We start from the raw sequence: 23099 nt of genomic DNA, 5'->3' as shown, positions 1-23099 counted from the left end.
TTTTGCGCAGCTCGTCTGTGAACAACGGCTCTGTGTAGTTAATGCTGCTCAATGTGAAAGCACGCACGTGATGGAGATTTACTGCTGATTAAAGAACCGGCTTTCTGACAAGATGCGCGTTAAATATCGCATGCGATTTATCGTGCAGCCCTAATGGGTACCGCCACAATGGGAGTTCAAACAGCTGATAAAAACATCTACATGTAATCCACTTAACGTCTTGTGACTTGAAAAGCTGTGTTTATAAGGAGCAAATCCATCAAGATTTTTTAACTTTAAACTGTTGCTTCTGGCCAAAATACCAGTCCATAATTCATAATAACACTTCCTCCAGTGAAAAATCATTGTCCTGTCACATCAAAATCCACCACAATATTTGTTTACAACTGTTTTGGCTTCTAAACTGTGCTTTGTCTGTGCATATTTTTCTTCTGATTCAGACGAGACGACCTTTTCACTGGAGGAAGCAATATTATGGAGTACTCATTTGAAATTAAATTATTACAGAGGACTCATTTGAAATTAAAAACATCTTAATGATGAATTTGTTTATTACAAACATGCAGCTTTTCACTTCACAAGACGTTAATTGATGGACTGGAGTCATGAGGATTACTTGTGGATTATTGTGATGTTTTTATCAGCTGTTTGAATTCTCATTCTGATGGCACCCATTTACTGCAGAGGATCCACTGGTGAGCAAGTGATGTAATGCTGAATTTCTCCAAATCTGTTCAGATGAGGGAACAAACTCATCTTGAATGGCCTCAGGGTGAGTACATTTTCAGCAAATGTTCATTTTTGGGTGAACTATTCCTTTAATAATTGAACAGTTTCACCATTTAAAATAGATCATGCTTTTTGGGTACAAAATTTTTCTGTGGTAGAAAATGATTTTATCCATTACTTGAAAGACTTGCGCTTTTACAATATTGATTTTTCTGTCCACCAATTAACATGATAATGTGCACCATGATGTGTTTGAAGCACTCTGTTTAATTTCCACATTAGCTTGTCACTAAAACAAGCTATCAGCCCAGTTGCTGCAATACTGCGGTCAGACGAACGTACTGTGTAGCTTCCGCCATTACAGGTCTTAGGAGAAAACAGAGTTCTCCCTGTTCCCAGCAGTTGTCGAGATGTGTTAACCCCCCCAGAAACAACCAGAGCGAGGTGTCGATTGAGTGATGGTCTCCATAGCACATGACATGCTCTTGTTTCTCAGTGCGACATGCTTTCTGAACACCTTATCTCTGAAATCACTTTTCTCCTGAGAATAATCAATGGTGCACCGTATTAGCTACTGCTGTTTACTGGGTAAATACAGCAGCATTTGTTCATCAAGTCTCAACAAATTGCTTTGGCAATATCAGTTGAATGAATGTTCCAAGTCTAGATATTACAATAAGCTAAACCTGTAGAACTAAATATTTACAAAACAGAAACGGCTGATGTCAGCTTGTCTATGACATCAGTTTTAATGTAAGCCATTACTATTTCTGTGCTCCTGAGAGGCTAAAACAGTTGCTGTGACACACGCCCCCATACAAACACACTTCGTACTATAGGGTGCACGGAAACACTCCTTTTTTCTTAAAGGGGCCTACCACAACAAAGAAAATGTATTAGGTTTAAAGAAAGTGCAACTATTACATGAAGTTCACATGCTAGCACCAATCAGGACCGTGTTTTGAAGGCCACAGCAATCACTTTACAAAATTATCTTCCGCTAACCTTCCATCACTTTCTTGCTTCCCTTATAAAATGGCCTTTAGCCAGGATTTCAGCACCACAGCTTCCCATCAGAAACGGATCGGGTTTTCATCAACACTAATTTACCCATGCTGCGGAGGCTTTTAGTGGAGCGTGGTGGAGTAGGGAGATGGATAGAGCCCTCTCTTTTAGGGTGGGAGAAGAAAGAGAAAGCCTGCATGTTTAATGGCCATAAGGGCTTGTTGATTTTTTTTTTAAGCCCTGGAAGCCACATACATTATTTTGAGCTAGAAATGGAAAGGAGCGAAATAACATCATTGTGATAATTTCTTATAGAGCACATCGAAGTAAAGATGATGTCTATTTATGCATTTCAAAAATATGTAAAATGTACATTGCTACTGTATAGTTTCCTACTGATTTCCTTAAGCACTTTTGACCCGTCTCTAAGCCTGCAACTGAAGGTTACTATTGCTGGGTCTGACTTGCTTTCTTGTTAAGAGTTTTTATGCAGACAAAGAAAAGAATGAATTGAGTGAATTATCTCTGGGATTATTCAAGAACATCTAGAACAACCGTGAATTTAAATATAAAATGAGAAGGTTTTCAGTATGTTTTCAGGTTTTATTATTTGGTTTAAAGAACACTAGACAAGAGCAAGTTTGTTAAAATGCATGGCAGATGGCAATAGATGGCAGGGTAGGATTGGTCAGTTAATGTTTCTAAAGGGGTAGTTCACCCAAAAATAAAAATTCTGCCATTAATTACTCAGCCTCATGTCGTTCCAAACCCATAAGACCTTTGTTCATCTTCGGAACACAAATTAAGATATTTTTGATTAAATCTAAGAGCATTCTGACCCTGGATAGACAGCAGTGGAACCATGCATGTTAAAGACCGACACAGAAGAGAAGAAATTGTTGAATAAAATCGTTATTTTTGTTTTCTTTGCTCTCAAAAAGTATTCTCGAAGCTTTATAAAATTAAGGTTGAACAACTGATGTCACGTGGACTATTTGAATGATGTCTTTACTACCTTTCTGGGCCTTGAACGTGGTAGTTTCGTTGCTGTCTATGGAGGGTCAGAAAGTTCTCCGATTTCAGCAAAAATATCTTAATTTGCATTCTGAAGATGAATGAAGGTCTTACGGGTTTGGAACGACATGAGGGTGAGTAATTAATGACAGAATTTTCTTTTTTGGGTGAACTTTTTTTTGGGTGAATCTTAAAGGGCCGGGCTTAGCGAAAGGTTTGTTGACCTTCTTATCTCAACCACCTGTTTATGTTTACACACAAAATGTACACTACCTTTCAAAAGTTTGAGGTCAGTATATTTTTTTGAAGAAATTAATACTTTTATTCAGAACGGATGCAAATAATTGATACTAAAGACATTTAGGATGTTATAAAAGATTTCGATTTCAAATAAATGTTGTTTTCAAACTTTTGAAGAATTTTGAAAATAAAATCAAAAGAATCATGGTTTCCATAATCATATTACGCAAAACTGTTTTCAAAATTGAAAAAAAAAAAAAAATGTTTGAGCACTAAGTATGTTGAGCACTAAATCAGCTAAATTCAGCTTTATCATCAAAAGAATAAATTACATTTTAAAATATATTAAAACAGAAAACAGTTATTTTAAGTTAAAATATTTCTCAATATTACTGAATTTACTGTATTTTTTATCAAATAAATGCAGCCTTGGTGAGCATTACACTCCTTATGAAAAAATTGCTTACTCCTATGCTCTTTTAAACAGAGCATTTTCTTGCAATATTCCATGTCACTTATGGAATCACGAAAGTTAGGCTACCCAAAGAAAGCATTATATTGTACCACCTTCAACATTCTTATCTGTGTCTGCCTGATTCTGTGTGAAGGAGCTGTGCTCCCCTGTGGCCCACAGCCTGGATTACGAACACAAAGCCATCATTGTGAAACCACCCAGCCTGTTGTCAAAATAGACGTATTAAATTAAAGCAAAACTCAAACTTTCCTATCAGTCCCTTCAGATTCTACACCAAAGTTTCCAATTTCACAAAATAAAACCGTATCCTTCTGCATGGTCCATTCAGTGTTGGCAGGCTTGTGCTATCAGCAAATCTGATAATCCTACTTTTGTGAGTCAGGCCTGTTTTCCTAAATTTGACATTTTCCTACCATGGGCCTCTATTTTTCGTGCCACCTTGGTCTGTTTATAGAAAGATTGTAATGTTTATCAAAGTCATTAATGTTTCTTACATATATGTTATAGTGTTACATGCTAATATTGACATTTCTCTCATTTTGCAGATCAGTCAGATGTTGGGTAATGAGATGAAGTTTGCTGTGCGTGAGCCCATTGGTCTCCGGTAAGACATTCTCTTCATATCAGACCACCAACTTGGCTTGTCTCTGTCTTTGCATGTGACATCAGACACCCTACTAATTTAATTGCTCCAGTGTTCTGTTCAGTTTTGTTTTTTTTGCCAATCCTTGAGGGTTTTGATTGTGGCTCATTTGTGTCTTATTAGAGGCCAGCTGGTTTGATGTGTTGTGTCTTTCCTTGTCTCATTGCAGGCTCTGGCTCCTCGTCTCTGCAGTGCTGTTCACATCCACATCCTTAATGGTGAGCAGTTCACGCAAAATGTGTAACAGCTCATGCTCCAAAATGAAATAATGCTCATTGTGTTTTGTTTAATCATTTACACTATACTGTTTAAAAGCTTGGTGGTCGTTTTTAAAATAAATTAATACTTTTATTCAGCAAGGATGCATTAATTTGATAAAAAGTGACAGTAAAGCCAATTATAATGTTAAATCTGTTTTAAATAATAATTACTGTCTATTCATCAAAGAATCCTAAAAAAAATTAACCGTTTCCACAAAAATATTAACCAGCACGGTTTTCAACACTGATAATAAGGAATGTTACTTGAGCACCAAACCAGCATAATAGAATGATTTCTAAAGGATCATGTGACACTAAAGACTGGCGTAATGGCTGCTAAAAATTCAGCTTTTTATACGATTTATAAATTTGAAATACTATATATTAAAATAAAAATGGTTATTTTAAATTGTAATAATTTTTTACATTATTAAAGTTTTTATTGTATTTTTGATCAAATAAATGCAGCCTTGTTGAGCATAAGAAATGTCTTTCAAAACATTTTACATTTCTTGTTTTTCTGTCATCTTAAAGGATTTATTTTTTTTGCAGATTTGCCACATCTCCCTAGAATTTCTTTAACATTACATTCATTATGTGACCTTCTTCTCTTTGTTATAGGCCTTGGCTTTTCCCAGCCAGCTCTACGAGATAATATTTGAGATCACCACCTCGAGGATCTCCATCAGACTCTACGGAGGAGCCCTTCTATGTATGTTCAGCTTTATGGGATTAGGTTTGGAGGAAGAAAGTGTAACACTATAATGGATGATAATGACAACAAAGTAGCCTGTTCTGACTTACACATACACTACATTGCCACAAAAATGAAGGAACCCTTTACATATAGTGAATTTAACTATTTTACGCATGTACGCACAAACAATAAATGAACTTTTCCACGACATTCTAATTTATTGAGATGCACCTGTAAATAGCGAACAAGTCTATAATGAGATAAATTAGTAAAAAAAAAGTAAATATTATTAAAAAAAAAAAGACAACCAAAAAAGTATGGCATTTGTAAAAGCATTGAAGATATCATTCAAATAAAATGCATGTGTATGTATTGGCCCGGTTTGTAATCCGGGCCACCAATGTTAACCCCCATCATTTTGGAAAGGGATGTTTAAATGTGCATTTCTGCACATACCGTTGGCCATGTTGCATATACATGTACGTCTATACACTTTCGCTTTTTCCACTCCGTCTCAATTTATGCATAGCAAATGCATAATGTAAACACATTTGTGCAGGTCTGTCTCCCACTCACAGGAAATGTTCATGACTAGATGAGCTTTTCACTGCCAGATTAGTGTATGATTTCAAGTGGTATGAATATTTTATGCCTCTGTTTTAAAAATGGATGAGTCCATACAATTCCATTTAGCCACATAGGGCCAAATAGGGCTTTCAGAGTGCTGGGCAGTGCTACTGTATTGGGACTAGTAATGACCCCCTGCTGGTCCCAGGATGCTTCACAATAACAGCACATGCAAGGCTCACCCCGTGCTTGAGCTTACAGTCAGCCGTAGGAGGTCTTGTATTATAAAAGATTGCAGGGGTGGCTTATGGGTGTGTGAAAGAGACTGTTTTGTGGAAATAAAATCCCTTCCCTCCCTATGCCCTTATTTCATTATGAACAGCAGCCTATTTGTCTTTTCTCCCTAATAGCGTAACGCAGCCTCTAATTCAGCATAAAGAAGATTTCCCTCCCCAATTTGTTTAGATTCCAGCCTTAACCAGTGGGGGATATAGAATATTATGCTAATGTGATTACATACATTATCTGTCCGAGTGCTCATGAGTACGATTCTGCAGCAGAGCCCTGGAAGCTTTGCTGCATGTACACATGATATTAGTATGCACATTTCAGAAGGGCTGTATTTTGCAGTCTAGACCCCTCACTGAGCTCCAGTGGTCTTTATACAGTGTGACACCTGGTTTAGCTCACAAACAATTCATACCCCTGTGGCGATGCAAGGTGTGAGTGTTCTTCTGTCACTCTGTGCGGTCGTCACCAGTCTATTAAAACGCACAACATATTAAATTCTATGTTTTCTACAAAACAAAACCGGAAATCGGGGGTTATGATGTCATTGGCAGGCGACACAATGACACTATGGACGGTCCGTGTCACTAGTTAAAATTGCTTATTTCTCTGGATTTAAACATTCTTCGAAACATTTGGGATAATGTAAGTACACAAGTCAGCAAAGTATATAACACTGTTTTAGTGGTTTTTGGATATTTTAATAAGAAATCTTACATATTGTGCCTTTAAGTAGGTTTGTAAATTGAGTGTTGTAGCTATGCTGCATGGCTATGCTGTCTTGTAGCTATGCTGTCTTTTGCTAAATGTCTATATATGCTTCAGACTACTACTTTGTCTGACTTTACAAATTAGTCTTTATACTTTTTTTTTCTTTTCTCCCCCAGTGACATCCATCACCCTCTTGGAGATGGGCACACTGTCCAACGGTGCAATCGTTCTTCTTCTTAGTGAAACCTTCTTCCTCTTCGTCACGTTGAGTTACTATCACCACCTTGGCCGGCGCTCCAAAAAGGTCTGAGGGAGGCCAGCTATTTGTTAGATGAGTAGATTGGATACAGTAGCACCACTGCCTGGACCAAATGAATTTACACTTGACTGAAAATCAACCTCTTTTTGTGGGCAATTTCCATTTTATGCAAGTACAATAACTCGGTATTTACTCTCATTAGATACAGAGGGCCACAGATCATTAATATTGTTTTTGTTACATTAAGTTCACTACAGTGGGTATAATTATTTGACAGCTCACTTTTTTGTAAAAGCATTTTCTGAGAATTTATTGTATGGAGGGTAAATTTATGGCTCATTTATAAATGTCAGAGAATCCCAAATGTGTCAGATTAGTTTGCAAAGATGCCTGCAATTCATGTCATATTAAGTAAGAGTTTAGTGAACTTCCTCTATTTGGTGTGTTATTCTATGGCAAGAATGTAATTTTATAATGGTGCTGGTTTTATTCATCGGGCAAAATAGGCATAGCATGACACAACATACAACAAATAATACAGGACAAAAGGTAAAACAAGAAATAGCATACATTCAAAATTAATAAATACAAATTTGAATCTGATATTACAGAAATACAGTTGTTACATTTACTTGTAGTTACTAACATTTCTAATAGATTTATTTCATTCATATTATTACCTCTGTAAATCAGGTAAATTGCAGTCAAAATTCCAAAGTGATAAACAAATACATTCCTTTTGAGCCTTTAGGTTCCCAACAGTACATTTTGTGATATGGTGAGAATAATGGATGTAGTATTAAATGGTATTTAACGTGTGTATTTCAGAAAGTACCTTATTAACTTTGTAGTTGGAAATGTATTACTGTCAAATGCAGCTCTGTGTCGCTTCAAACAAAGAAATTCTACACCTACCAATTCAGATGTAAATTTTTAATGCTTTACATACCTATGGACATTTGCACAACAGTTACTAAAGTAAATGATGTAATTACAAACTTGGTACAACTCCCCTTTATGACAGATTAAAAGATTACAGAGAATAAGTCAGTTGAAAAATCTTTTGAGGATTCAGGTGATTTTTCCATGTTCTGATCTCCATGTTTTCATGACATTCAAGCCGCATGTTAATAATGGTTTTACTCTTGCAAATTTATCTGTATGTATTAAAGGGACAGTTTGCCCAAAAGTGCAAGTGCAACAACATTGATTTTTATTTTTGTTTTCAAAACTTCTGTGGAACAAAAAAGGAGTATCATAAAAGTAGTTCATACAACTGAGTTCATATGGTGTTTTCTTTGTGTCTCGTCATTGACAGTGAACTTCAGAGAATTTTCTGTTTTGGGTGAACTATTCTTTTAACAACTACCATTATGCACAAGAATTGTAAATTTTAGAAGTGATTGTAGTACGATATGCTTTATGCCTTTAGTGATCGTTGCACGAATTCAACAATGCAGATCGACAGTAGCGCTAAAATGTAGCACTTTTATAAATCTAAAATGTCAGATTATATCAGTAAAAGATATAATCAGTGACTAATACTTCCGTTCAACTTCCACAAAGTGTTTATTAAAAATTGTTAGCATGTTTATTCACCTTTTATTGTCACTATGTTGTAGCCATAAGCGAATGTTGCATTTCTTTTATCATACTACCAACATCTGGCCCAACATTAGCAAAAGTTGATTGTGAATAATAGTATAAAATGATTATTTTATAACTAGCAGGTGTTATTCCTAACAGTATATGCTTCCATCACTGAACTGTCATTTGAGATGTGGACTGTCGCACTGCCCTTCCAGAGATCTCAGATACTGCTTCCAGTGAAACACACATGGCTTTATTTCAAAGGGAAATCAGAGGATCATATGAGTATGTGCTTTGGGATGGGCAAGTTAGACAGTATTTCAGACAGAGAAGGTGTGATGAACCCATTTCATAATTCTATATTAACTGCTGTACTTCAAAACCAAACTGCTGTTTGTTTATTTATACTGTACATGTCTCTTGAGTTTAGTAATAGTTTATTAGCAAAACAATGGACCATGATTTCATTGTGAAGTCAAAGCACAGTTTATGATTATATGTACACTAGACTCAGTATCTTTTTGCTTTGTAAATATTTGAATGATTCAGGAATGTGTAACACTTCTTAAACATCTGTAAAGTTGCAACTTTGTTTCTATTTGTTTTTGAGATAGATGATTGCAATGTTAGTTTTTAGAATGTTTGTTCAAACGCTCATGTATGACAGGTATGTATCTACTTTTTGTAGAGAAACAGTGAATGTGCTTAATAAATCTATAAAGTTTTTCAAATGGAAAAAGTATTCTTGAATCATTGACTGATTTCTACAGGAGCTCTGATTCTGATCTGTAGCTAAAGGTGTTGTGAGCTGTGCCCAAAAGCAGTTTGAAAGTTTTAAAATCAGATGAGGTCTAATATGTATTTTCACAAACATATTCCCTGAGGCCACTGAACTATCACAGAACGTGTTGTATTACTGTATATATCCTTGGCTATATAATTCCATTGAAAAAAAAAACCGATCAATTCTCAAAGTGAATGGTGCTTTCTCTTTCAATATTCAGATGACTTGGAGTGAGGCGCAGGTTTGTTAGGTATGTACTGGCACAGCTTACACTGCTTACTTTTGGCTCAAATAACTGTGGGCTTCCCCTTGTTAGGACTTGCACTTTTGTTTTATGCACATGCTGTTATCTTTACATGCAACAAATTTGTACCCACAGCATTTTAGCAGATGATATTTCTCAGAGCAAATGCTGCTTTCACTTTCTCATTGACAAAAGGTTTGTTCATTGGACAGGAAATGTTGAAGCACATACGGATCTGTAAGATATATTGCCCTATATCATATTAACATGAATATATTGCCAAAATTACGTACTAGGCAATAGCCTATATAGTTTGCTCATACATCCTCTGGGTAGATGAAAATATAAGCTTATAACGTGTAAAATCCCCATAATAATATATAACATGTTAATAATATGTATATGAAGATTTTATATGTTGTAGCATGTCAACAATATATATTTTATATAGGCTATGCAATTTTATTAAAACAACATTTATACAAAAATCTGTGTTTATTTATGTTTTTGTTCTACTTTTTAAAATGTGTGCCTTTTTCATATATTTACTTACTTATTGAGAAGTTTTAGGATGGATATACGTGTGCATGACATATATGTCCAAAATTGTATTACACGTAGTACACAAGCATATATTTGTATGAGATAGCTATATGTTAATATATGAATATTTTCCATAATTTCTAATAGGTTTTACTTAATATGACGATAAATGTCATATATGGTAATTTAATAGCCTAAATGTACATGTATTTGCAGCTTAACTGTCCTGCTTGTTTCTGGCCCAAGTAACTGTGGGTGTCTGGGTTTTTAGTTTTCTTCTACATGCTGTCATTTATTTAGTATCTAAAAAGATTGCATCCACATTTCAGCTGCAGCGGATGGCGTTTCTTAAGTGAATGCGTCTTTCACTTTCATTATTGATTGTTGATGACAGGTGTGAGTGGGGAGCATATTTGTTAGGTAGCTATTGGTCCAGCTCAACTGTTCTAATGCATGCTTCTAGCTCAAGTAATTGGGTTTCCCCTCTGTTGAAGCTTTCACTTTTCTTTCCCCCCCCACATGCTGTCATTTATGCTTCTGCATGTATCCACTTTGGCACATGGCATTCTTTAAATGAATGTAAGTTTTCTCATAGACGACTTAAGAGTGTGAAGCCAGTTAATTAGGTAGTGTCGTGGACAAATTCTTGGTTGAGACTGAAAGATATTGAGTTGGCTTTTGTGTTTGTATTAGGCCTATTTTCTTTGCTATGAGAGTCCACAAACATGCAGCATCCATACAGTCTGCAGTTGTGAACTATCTATTCTAGAAGAGACCTATGAGACTAAAGTGTGAACAATAACCAGTTAAAACCCCCCCTGTGGTTAAGATGCTCAGGATGTATCTTCCTATGTGCAAGAAAAATACATTCTAAAAAAAGCCACTTCATAAGCATTTCATATGCTGTCTAGTTGGAGGTAAAGTAAACCAAATGGTAATGGTTCTTAAATGTTGTTAACCTACAGATTTTTTTTCTTTTACACTTTCACTGAAATTATTTAAATCTTAAATTGGGTCTGACAATATATATTCGCTTATGGATCACCTGACACATTTTTAAGGGACAAAAAAGAAAAAAAAAGTTAATTTTGTTTGTTAAACATAACGGTGATGGAGTTTCAAAGATATTTTGTTGATGTCTAAGCAGTTCACTGAGGCCCCCAAGTGGACAGTGGCCCGCTGCGCTAATATTAATCAAAGCCACTTGGTGGAGACTGTGAGCAGCCTTTATCCTACAACTCCAGGCTGCTCACTCGCACTAGACTCAAGAACGCTGGACGAGACGCGCAGCTGACATCTATTGTACTTTTCTCATTTTCCAATCCCGACACTATACGTGAGTATTTTTTGAAAACATAACCTTTTATGTAATGATTGTTGTATATCTTATTCTGAATATTTCTCCGGTTATACATCTTTAACAACTGAAGATGGGAAACTGAATGAAATGAAAAGTTTAAATAGCCTAGATCAGGGGTAGGCAAGTTCACCTAGTAACAGTAATACATTATACTTTGAATACTTTACTGATTAATTTATACAGTAGTGCAAGTTTGATTTACAGTCAAATTTGTGTGCTGTCGTGGTGGGAAATCAAAGCTGGTTCTATCTGTGTGAGTGTGGGGGAGGGTGGTTGGAGATCGGGGTGTGAACTAGAGCCCCAGTGTACACTGGGTAGATGAGCTGAATGCTGATGAACTTCAGAATGAGGGCTGAGCCTGGCTCTCCTCAAAGGGTAATTGTAATTGCTTAATAGATACTCTCAAAGTGGCAGTACTCATTTAGCAATCTTTGCTTTGCTTTTCAGGTGATTTAAGGTTATTTTGCTGCTAAAGCAATTTCAGCAGTGAAGAGATAAGATAAACTACTACTGATAAACCGGTCTTGTTGATATATATTGCCATGTCTCTCCCTGTGGTGGTGTGCTGGCCTAATTCAAATTTGAGTGCATTGTGACACACTTTTTATCTGTCTGACTGTGGTTGGATAAGTTACATGTGTGTAGACATAATAGCTGTGACCTTCATATGTGGTACATCAGCTCAATGTTGGCCTTGATCCAAATCACAACAGGGCTTTTATCAAGGGTGAATTTGTTTATAACCCCTTTTTGTTTATGTCTTGTGTAAGACGTGGTACGGACATTAGGAAACTTGCTTAAGGTATAAATAAGGCCTTGTTTCACTCTGCAGAATGAGGAGGAAGTGCAGGTAATTTGATTCCACGGACTTCTGTTGCATCTGAAAAAAACATTACAATCTCTCCCATGGTAGAAAAATATGAGAGATTTTTAGTTGAGCTGGTTGGCCTCTGCTCAGCAGCACTGCGATTGTCTCTTTAAAACTAAAATGAAACAAGCAAGTTAAACATGTTTTAAACTGTATTCATGTCTCACAAGTTGAAAAAACTAGAAGTTCATGTAAGTTTGCTTGTGAAGTTTGAAAAGAATGCTTTTCTTTCTGTTACATAACTTCAAGAAAAAAAGACTAAGAAACTCTGTGGACAGACATTGGCTTATGGGATATTTTGGCTTCTTTATCCACTTTTATCCTCTTTTAGACATATTTATCCAAAGCAACATTTATTGAAGTCTGTTTATGTATATACACACACTTTGAGTTAGTATTTTTTAATAAGTCTTTTATGTTCACTAAGGTTGCATTTATTTGATCAAAAATACCGTAAAAAGGGTAAAATTGTGAAATATTATTACAATTTAAAATAACAGTTTATGTTAATATATTCTGAAATGTCATTTATTCCTTTGATGTTAACAGCCATTACTTCTGTCTTCAGTGTCACATGATCCTTCAGAAATCAGTCTAATAGAAAACATTCATTATTATCAGTGTTGATGCAGTTGTGCTGCTTTTTAGAATTCATTGATGAATAGAATGTTCAAAGAACATCATTTACTTTAAATAGAAATCTTTTGTAAGTCATATTATAAAAGTCTTTACTATTTCCCTTTTTGGCCAATTGAATGCATCCTTGCTGAATAAAAATATTGATTTCTTCTAAAAAGAAAAAAAAATCTGACACTTACTGACCTCAAACTTTTGATATGCTTTTTTTTAAAAAGCCAGTCTCAACGAAATTACTGACAAAAGTGGCTAATAATAAACTGTTTTTGGATTTCATCAACAAAAAATGTGCATCATAAAGATGCAGTATATATCTTTGAACAGTATATGTACCCATACAATGTTCTGCTGCTCTTCTGCTTAAATATTGATACTCCCAGTCAAAGGTGATGTTCACTGATTTAATTTCACTGTAAAAGAGGTTCTTCCGATGTAGTATCTCTCGTATAGTATCTCTGAGAGGTGGGATGAAAGTCCATCCATTCATCTCCACTGTAAGAAAGCTTTGAATGAGCTCCTGTGCTTGTCCATAAATGGCTCCAGCAATAGTGTTTTCTCCATCTGTGGCCTGATCCGCTTTGTGTTGTTGCTCTATATCCGCTTATCATCACTCACAATTCTTTCGCCCTCTCTGAGGTCATTGATGTGCCAAAGTGTGCCATGCAGCACACCCTCAGTCCCACAAATAGCACGAGAAGCCTGTATAACACTAACCTATTAATGATAGCAGGAATATGGGTCATCGTCAAAAAACTGTGGCAACAGCCATCACGCAGTCCAGAGGAGCGTATTGACCGATCCTGTGGAATTTAGATCTGTGTACTCCATAGATTTATCTGATGATGACAGCATGCTCTGTCTGAAAGCAAGGGGAAGCGGTATTGAATGTTTAAACTGTAGCAAACATATATATTAATAGTCTGTGTGCATGATGAAAACTGTGTACCTTTGTTTACAGAATCAGTTTTTTTCTGTTTACTAGCTCTCATCACTACCAAAAAAAAGTTTTTGTAATCCTTACAGCTGTCTGTTCATTTCAATGAATGAAACATTATGTTGCCCTTTTGCCATTTCTCTTAATCTGTCATGTATCATATTCACTGATCCTTAATTTACTGCTGTTTTGGGTTTTTTACAGGTCAACAAAATGGCGAAAGGATGCATAGCTGCCACCAAGTACTTCCTGTTTCTCTTATATATATATATATATATATACATTTTTTTTTTTTCAGAATTACTTGATTGTTAAGTAAGTTTGAAAGAACACCATTTGTTTGAAACAAAAATCTTTTTTTAACAATGTAAAAGTCATTACTGCCACTTTTGATTTATTATATACTTTCTGAATAATTTTTTTTTCTTTCTTCAAAAAAAACCGAATTACTTCAAAAAAAAAAAAAAAAACTAACACCATTTTGAAAAGGAAAATCCTAGAAAGTATATGAATGCTTTCAATAATCCGTCAATAGCAAAATAAAAAGATGTTGTGGATTGACTTGCTTGAGTAGCATAAGATAAAACTGAACAGAGAATGAATGCTGGTTTAAATGTAATATATAAAATGTTTAAATATTTACCTTAATTTTGTTCTTTCTCATAGACTAAAATTAGAAGCCATTTTATTCCAAGTAAAACTGACTAAAATGAATGAATATGACTATTGACTGAATTTTATTTTAGTCTACAACATAAGGTTGTGTGAAAATGAACACTGCTCAAAGCGCACTGACAGTCCTCTGATTTATGGAACCATTACAGTAGTTGACTTGGAAACGGTCAGAGCATTTTAAAGGTTGTCTTGCAAAATGTAGTGAGTCTGACCCAAGACTTGAACCCAGTCTGAGTGGTTGTGCAATAAAAAGTTTTTGGTTTGATTGATTGTTCAGAGCAGAAAACTGATTTTAAAAAGTGCAGGCTCACACCATAGCATGATACCAACAGCAGTGAATCTGTCAGCCTCTCGTATTCCTCCTTTGCACATAATAATTCATCTGACAGACACATTCCTGCAGTGCACAGCGGCTGCTGGCTGTTTGTTGGGACTCTCAGCCATGCATACAAACTGTGAGCCCATCGTGTAAAAAAAAAAAGTTTTCTGAACATCATTGTTTCTCTAATCCAGATGCTAGTGGCCTTCACTGGCTCAACTGATCCCTAGAGGATTTTCCTGTTTCCGTTAGACACCATTAGGCACTTCACCAGCATGGGGTGGTTTTGAGATTTACAGTACTGACGCTACAAAGGCCCACACATTCAAAGCTGAAATGCAGACATGCTTTATGCTTTTATTTGCAATGTCACTGCCCATTCTTGGGGTTTGAGCACTGGATGGAATAACTGAAACAGAATCGTTGCGTTCATTGCAATTGGCCGAATGCTTTGAACTTGGTTTCTGCTGAACATAGTGGTTGCACTTAAAAGGCATTTGCTTTATTAAGGAAAAAGGTCTTGTTCTTTATTCTGCTGTTGTTTGTGGGATTGTTATGGCGACAGAGAATTTTGATAATATTTACCACATGGCACAAAAGAGCCTCATCTCAGTATTTCCATTTTAAAACTCAGAATTTTTTTTTATCGCATTAACAGCTGTTTACCAATAGTTAAGTCAAACATTTTTCAAACAAGCTGTGAATCTTGTGAGAATTTTTTATTTTTTTTTGCAATGAACAGAATGGCCTGAAATGATTCCAAATAAGATAACTCACTCCACATTGTTCCTTAGGATGCAGGATTTGTTTGCTTACTAAATGCAATCCGCTGGTTCATAGTTTCCAGCGTGTGGGTTTCCCAGTATCCAGTTCTCTCTTAATCATTAATTACTAAATAGCCTAAATTATGTAAGATGTAGACAGAGCCTTCTCAACCGTGTGAAAAGATTAACTCATTGTGTTATTTGTGCTTTGACGCATGCGGTAATCATCAGGGTCGAGATGGTCATCTCATCTAAGTGCTTGGTTTCGTAATGATGATTGCATCGGGTCACATGATGGACCATTGTATCCGCTGCACCCACAGTCACACTGTGGTATTGTTTGCAAGGCTGTCTGTGGTAATGTTGTTTTTGCTGGGGAGCCATTGAGGTATTTCGAGGCAGGATGATATGACAGAGGCTTTTCAGTCAATATGCATGAAAGCCTGACTGAAGCAGGACCAGAACACAGTTGGAGAATGTGCTGCTGCTTTGAGGTGAAGCCACAGAATGTCTGACCCAACTGTTCAACAGCGTACAGTGAGCATCGCCCGGTACTATAGGCCGTCATGTCTCAGTTAGGATAGCAAGGGAGACTTGCCAACCCCATCTCAACATTACACAATGCATATTCATGAGGACAACCCGAGACTGTATTTACTGGCTTGGAGTATTTGAGACCAAAATTAGTTTTCGGCATGCAAAGTGACCAGCAGTAGTGCATTTCATTAGGTAGAGTTGAAGTGGTTGTGCTAAATGTAATCCTTAACAGACCATAAAAAAGTATGGGTAAAATAAAAATAAGGTTACATAATTTATTAATGTTAATTTATAAATATGCTATTGTTTCTTGTAAACACATGTTAATTTATACGACTTAAAATGTAAAAAATATACTCATAATGTTTAAAAATTTGGGGTCAGTAAGATTTTTTACTTGTTTTTAAAAGAAGTCTCATATGGTCAACAAAGCTGCATTTGTTTGATCAAAAATACAGAAGAAAAAATGTATATTGTGAAATATTATTACAATTTAAAATAATTGCTTTCTATTTTAATATTTTAAAAAGTAATTTATTTCTATTATGGCAAAGCTGAATTTTTTTTTTTTTGCAGTCAGTACTCCAGTCTTAAGTGTCACATGATCCTTCAGAAATCATTCTAATATGTTGATTTGGTGCTTCAGAAACATTTCATATTATTGATGCTAAAAACCTAGTATTTTTGTGGAACCATAGTACTTTCTAAGGATACTTTGATAAATAGAAAGTTCAAAAGAACAGCATTTATTAAAACAATGTGAAAGACTTTACTGTCACTTTATAGAATTGAATGCTGTATTAAAGATAAAAGTGTTAAAGGGGTCATATGATGCTGCTAAAAATAACATTATTTTGTGTATTTGGTGTAATGAAATGTGTTTATGCGGTTTAAGGTAAAAAAAAACACATTATTTTCCACATACTGTACATTATTGTTTCTCCTTTATGCCCCATCTTTCTGAAACGCATAAGTATCTCTTTGGATTTGAGACTTTAGTCTTGGCAACTTTACAGATCTTCTTTATGCACCAAGAGCTTGTAACACTCCAAAGAGAAAGGAAACATTCTAATCGCATCATATGACCCCTTTAATTAAAAAAAGTCATACTTACCCCAGTAATTTGCAATAACCAATATTAATAAATGATGCAAAAGTATTTTTCATTGCTATTTCATGTTAACTGTTGAATTGACCAAGTTTAATGTATTGAAAGTGTTACCAAAGTGTGGAAAATAACTGAATTACTGTTATGTTTACTTAATCACTGCTCAATAACACAATTATGATTAGTTTGTAACCAGAATTACGTTTGTATTTCTCACTAACAGAGGATTCATCCATGGTCCTGAAGGTGGTCTCTTATATTCTGATTGGCGTGGGCTCATTCTCCATGCTTCTGGGATTTCTGGGCTGTCTGGGGGCCATCTATGAAATCCGCTGTTTGCTTGGATTGGTAAGACACAAAAATGCACCAATGTTTAGCACAGTTTTTACCATCTATCCTAATTTAGTTGCTCTTTGTTTTTTTTTCTCATGCAAACTTGAAGTACAAAAGGAACTTCTGCTCTCACGTGTAAATTTGCTGTGCTGAGCGGTTTCATGTCACATGACCCGAAAAGACTGTACTGAACCAGCTGTTGCGTTTCTGTTGCACATATGTGCAGACTGTGCAGTACATATGTGAGACTGACATATGTGGTGGGCGTGCACACGAGTCTGTGATATCTGAATCCATTGTCTTTTTCTCTCTCTACAGTACTTCACCTGCCTATTGCTCATCCTCCTTGCTCAAGTGGCTGCTGCCATTCTCATCTACTTCCAGCGGGATTTGGTGAGTAATATGGCTGCTGTTAAGGGATAGTTGCATTTACTCGCCCTCGTATTGTTCCAAACCTGTATGACTTGATTTTTTTCTGTGGAACACAAAACAACATATTTTGAAAAATGTCTCCAGTTCATAAAATGAAAGTTGTGTTGGCCCTCAGTGATCTCCCAAATATCTTCTTCTGTGTTCCACAGAAGACAAAAAGTCATACAGGTTTTGATCAAGAAGACAGAATTTTTATTTGTGGGTGAACCATCTCTTAAAGCCTGGCATCAAAACATTTTTTGTGAGCAAGACACTTAGGGGTTGCATTTATGTTAAAATGCTTTGGAAAAGTTGAGGTCAGATCTCCATGTGTTCCATTTGCCAGCTAGAATTCATCCTGAAGGTTTTGTTTAGAATTCTGGCTTGAACAGCTTGAAATGAGGTCAAGAGATTTTCAGTGGCTGAAAATGAAAATATACTGCCCCCTATCGCATATACCAAAAAATACATGCATTTCAGGATCGCTATTGTTGAACAGACCTTCACCATGATGACCCATGAGAAAAAGAATCACATATGTTGGACACAGGATGAGGACGAATGCACACAAACACTTTTGCGCCCTCCACCTAGGTCAGGCAGCAGCGAGTGTCTCTGAGGACGCTATAGGAAGCATCTAAGCAGGATATGCAGTAAATCATAAAGTATTTAAAGCAAGTAGATCATAGATGTTGTCCTTAATTTGCTTATCTGTCATCTTGGAGATAAATGCGAACCGGTTTGGAGACAAGATGAGCATACAGCTGAAGATTTGCTTCCAATACAAATGCAACACATGCTTCTCTCATGGGAAAATATTTGTGTGAAACAAGTGTGTTTGAACTCTGTTCCATTTTAGTAGCTTAGTAACAACTGTTTCCTCAGTCAGCAAAGTGAGCCTCAGGTCAAATACCTGAGGCTAGAAAAATAAACCACTGACCCGCTTAACTCTCGTTGCAGTTGAGGAAGGAGGCAAACGAAATTGTGTCCCAAGTTGTGGTGAACTACCCTGGACAGAACAAAACCGCAGAGCAGGCCTGGGACTACCTCCAGAGAACAGTGAGTATGAATGGGCGTAACTCGTACATTGTCTTTAATTCAGACTAGAGACGTGTATTATATGTACTCTATGTATTTGAATGTATTGCCATGAGAACCACTCGGTTTCTGTGGGAGGTTCAAGCTCTGGAATGTAGAAATGCTTGTTAGGTTGTCAGTTTAGCCTTTCAGAACTGACGTTAAGACTGTTGACTGTTCATTTGCTTATATTTAAAAGACCATGTAATTTTGTTTTTGCACTGGAAAAGTGTATTAGGCTGAATACTGCATACATTGTAATGGTAAATGCGTGGTTCAAAGTGCTAATTAATGATTAAGATGCTAGTGGGTTGAATAATCCTGGTTCATAGTCAAGCCAACAATATCAAATACTTCATGCCCTGTTGTTTCTTCTCTGTGTGTCTAAGATGCAGTGTTGTGGCTGGAATGGACGTCTGGACTGGGATGCGAACCATATGATTAGTAACAGTTCACTGGAACTGTACCCATGCTCCTGCCACAATGCTTCCCTCCCACCACCTAATGTTGCTGATAGTGGCTTCTGTGAGGCCTCATCTAACGATTGGCCCATCTATGAGACGGTATGGGAAATATTGGTTATCCATTAATCATTTTAATGTGTTTAGTAAGTCTCAATTTCTCCCTAGCGTTTTGTGTAATTCTGTGTTGTTAAAGCGATAGTCCGCCCAATGAAAATGTGGTTCCAAACCTGTATGACTTTCCTTCATCTGTGAAACACAAGATAAGATATTCTGAAGAATATTAGTAGATTTCATTGACTTCCATTGTATGGTCAAAAAATATTCTTATCTATGGGAACTGAAACTGTTTACCCAAATTCTTCAAAATATCTTGTGTTCCAATTAAGTAAGTCAGTCTTACATGTTTGGAATCACATGAAGGTGGTTAAACAGATGAATGGGTGGAGTATCCTTTAATATGATAGAAAAATACATAGTTTTGCTAAACACTGTGGGCAAATTTATTACACACGCCTGGGAAAGATGATGACTAGCAAATTATATTTCCCATACTTCTCGCTTTCATAATTTTATGAATGTAGAGTAGCATGAATTTACGGGTCTAGTTCAAGTGAAAGATCTTATGACAGAGTGTTTTTCTGTCTTCATCAGGGCTGCCTGGAGAATGTGGGGAGCTGGCTCTTCACAAATTATGGAATTATTTTGGGAATCTGCCTTGGTGTGGCTGTCATTGAGGTATGTTGTATGTCTTCCGGCCTAGACCGCATGAACAATACGCCTCTTTATTACTAAGAAATTCAAATGTTGGGGTGTTTATTATCAGTGACGTTGTGCTATGCACTCTAAGAAATAAAAACAAAACAAAACTGTCACTGGGGTGGTACCTTTTTGAAAAGGTATTAATATGTACATTTATTTGTAGCATTTAGGGGTACATAAGGAACAAATATGTACCTTTTAGCTTTTGTATCTTAGGGTAACGACCCAGATGACAATTTTCTGTAGAACAGATTGCACATTTCTGTTCTGATCTCAGTGTAGTGACCGTTGTTTGTTTCTTACAGCTCCTTGGCATGATACTTTCTATGGGCCTTTGCAAGAGTGTACACCAAGAGGACTACACCAAAGTGCCAAAGTACTGAGGAGGAAAAATGGACACTTGCACACAAATGTATTCAGTCCTTCCTTATTTACGTGGAACAACAGATCTCCCTCTTTTTCTACAATATATACAAAACATACATTTTAGGGTTATTCCCTGTGATATTTAATCCGATCTTTTTTAGTACAGTTTGAATAGCCCATTGTATGACAGTCTGAAGTGTAGAACATGAAAGCTGCCCACATAAATTAATGAAAAGCCTATGACGAGTCCTGGAGCCCCTGAATGGACTATTTATAAAACAACACTCTTTAACACCCAGGCTGGTCTGTTTGCTTTGATATTTCTTCATTGTAGCAGCCCACACTATGAGTTAACATCCTATTAAACTTCGGTTTATGCTTTATAGACAACAGAAAAACCACAAAGGCCTGCTTTTGTTAAATCAAGGGACTTTTCTTTAGATATTTAGCGTGTGTTCGTTTTGTGGTATACATAGTCTGACACAATTCCCACTCTGCCCTAGTGGCATGTCCCGAATAAGAAAGTTGTCTGTGTTATAGTCCATCATGTATGTTTGTGCACCAGTGTTGTTTCAGGTTGCTTTTGTTTATTTTTTATTAGTGTGTATATATTTTAGATTTCATTTGCATGTTGATTTTGACAAGTCTAGGGAGTCAAACTTTTGCCTTTTTTGTACAGATGATAAATTTTATGTCTTTTCTACATGCTTAATTTGAGCATATTTGTAAGGAAGTACAATATAAAGCTATTCCTTGATGATGTGAACCAAAATGAAGATTAGCCCCTAAAGTTGACTGCAGACTTGATTTTTTTTATTGCATTGCTCCTATTTTAACTGATTTTCTCTGGCACCACTATGACTTTAATTGTATACTTGCTATGACAAGTATGAATGAAAAAATGCTAACAGTGTTTTCTGTCATCTGTAATAGTTATTTTGCATATGTAAAACTTTGAGTTCTTAATAAAAGGTACACACTTATTTTAATGTTGCAAAAAAAAAATCCTATTTTTTTTTTAATACAGAGAATACAGCCCCTACCAAGTAATTATGAAATGATAGAAATATTGTAACTACGTGTACCTTTCTTAAGCTGAATGTGTTATAATAAATAACTCACCCAACCTATTTGCTCTCAGTTTTTATCCACCGTGTACTTTTGCAAGATTTTCACTAGGTGGCAGTAGCACATCTGTTCTAGTTAATGTGAACTGGGAAGTGGTGGTGACTTCACAACGTTTAATTTAGAATGATTTGCATAATAGGTGAGTAAATAACAATATACCCTGTATTAGTAAACCATCAAAAACAAAACTTAAGCATAACATAAATCTTATCCTGCTTTTTGTTCATTTCTGCAGGCAAATGGTGGTCTTTTTCCTTAAGGGGTCATCATGGTGGTCTGTTTCTCCTTTGTGTTTCTATGAGGTGTTAAATGACACGGCCCACCCTTCGTTAACTTCTCCCTCAACAATAGAGGGTTCATTGCTACCTGCTCGCTCCCTTCACATCCGGCCTGCCCACCGAGCTCCATCCTGTTTTCACGGATTCTTGCCCAGCTGCCACACACATGGATACTCATGGACAACTTTTCTTTTTTTTAGATGTATATGTCCAATGCTTTGGAGAAGAAAATCCACATAAATGCAGCATGATATGAATTTTCTCTCTGAAAACCTTCAGTACAGTGTGTGTTTTTTTTTATTTTTAACCTGCGCATTTAGATCTCCATTAATCTATGGTAATTCAGCTCAAAAAGGACGTCAGTTTCCTTTCCCATCCTTCCGGTAATGCTCTGCTCCCGGTCTTCAGAGCTACACTTGTAATTATAATGGTGATGGGCTGACGTTGGAGCTGAGCTGTCTTTTGTCAGAAGGCAGTCTGGAATATCGCTCTGATCATGTTCTGCCAGCCCGCCGAACAACAACAGCTGCCGCTCTTTGCTCTAATAGCTTTCATAGACTGCAGAATCATTTCATCGCGTAGCTGTATACAGTCGTTACAGTTGTATACAGTTGTTGAACGCTGACTTTTTTATGAAGTAGTCTCGAAACTGCATTTTATAAGCAATATTTACAGTCTCACATTCTCCAGTTGAGCTCAGTTTTGTAAATGTAATTTAGTTTGACAAATGTTCCTAATGTTTATAAACGCATAAAGAGAGAAATACCGTATCATAGACTGATGGTCACTGTAAGAAAGAGCAGCTGACAGGAAGCCACAGAGACATGTATGACTGCACGAGACAGAGCTGTCATTCACACACACACACACACACACACACACACACACACTTGTGACCGAGTCATACTCTCCTCATCCTCATTTAATTTAATCTAATTTCACTTCACATAGATGGCTAATGAAGGAGAGGATGAAGTCCACTAATAATAGGCCTACAAGAAGAAAGGGGAAGTTCAAAAAGTCAAATCAGCTC

At 36.3% G+C, this 23099-nt stretch overlaps 2 protein-coding genes across 2 annotated transcripts in view; both read left to right on the top strand.

Annotated features, from left to right (window-relative positions):
- The window catches only part of LOC107750619 (tumor protein p53-inducible protein 11-like), a 28421-nt gene extending 21482 nt beyond the window's left edge, over window positions 1–6939 (top strand). Inside the window, exons 3-6 of the mRNA XM_016566109.1 lie at window positions 4009–4067; window positions 4276–4324; window positions 4988–5078; window positions 6806–6939. Of these exons, the coding sequence (XP_016421595.1) occupies window positions 4009–4067; window positions 4276–4324; window positions 4988–5078; window positions 6806–6939 (333 nt within the window). The remainder of the gene's footprint in view (window positions 1–4008; window positions 4068–4275; window positions 4325–4987; window positions 5079–6805) is intronic.
- A 9448-nt stretch (window positions 6940–16387) lies between these two features.
- LOC107750618 (CD82 antigen-like) lies at window positions 16388–21786 on the top strand. The gene is made up of 7 exons (XM_016566107.1): window positions 16388–16391; window positions 17447–17598; window positions 17902–17976; window positions 18955–19053; window positions 19461–19634; window positions 20187–20270; window positions 20600–21786. Exons 1-7 carry the CDS (start codon window positions 16388–16390, stop codon window positions 20675–20677), a joined length of 666 nt encoding a protein of 221 aa, XP_016421593.1. The 3' UTR covers window positions 20678–21786.
- The last annotated feature ends 1313 nt before the right edge of the window (window positions 21787–23099 follow it).

This window comes from Sinocyclocheilus rhinocerous, unplaced genomic scaffold (genome assembly GCF_001515625.1).
Source record: "Sinocyclocheilus rhinocerous isolate Xijiao unplaced genomic scaffold, SAMN03320098_v1.1 scaffold19, whole genome shotgun sequence".
Classification (NCBI taxonomy): Eukaryota; Metazoa; Chordata; class Actinopteri; order Cypriniformes; family Cyprinidae; genus Sinocyclocheilus; species Sinocyclocheilus rhinocerous.
Note: the sequence above shows the minus strand (reverse complement) of the source record. Positions and strands in the feature narration are given on the sequence as shown.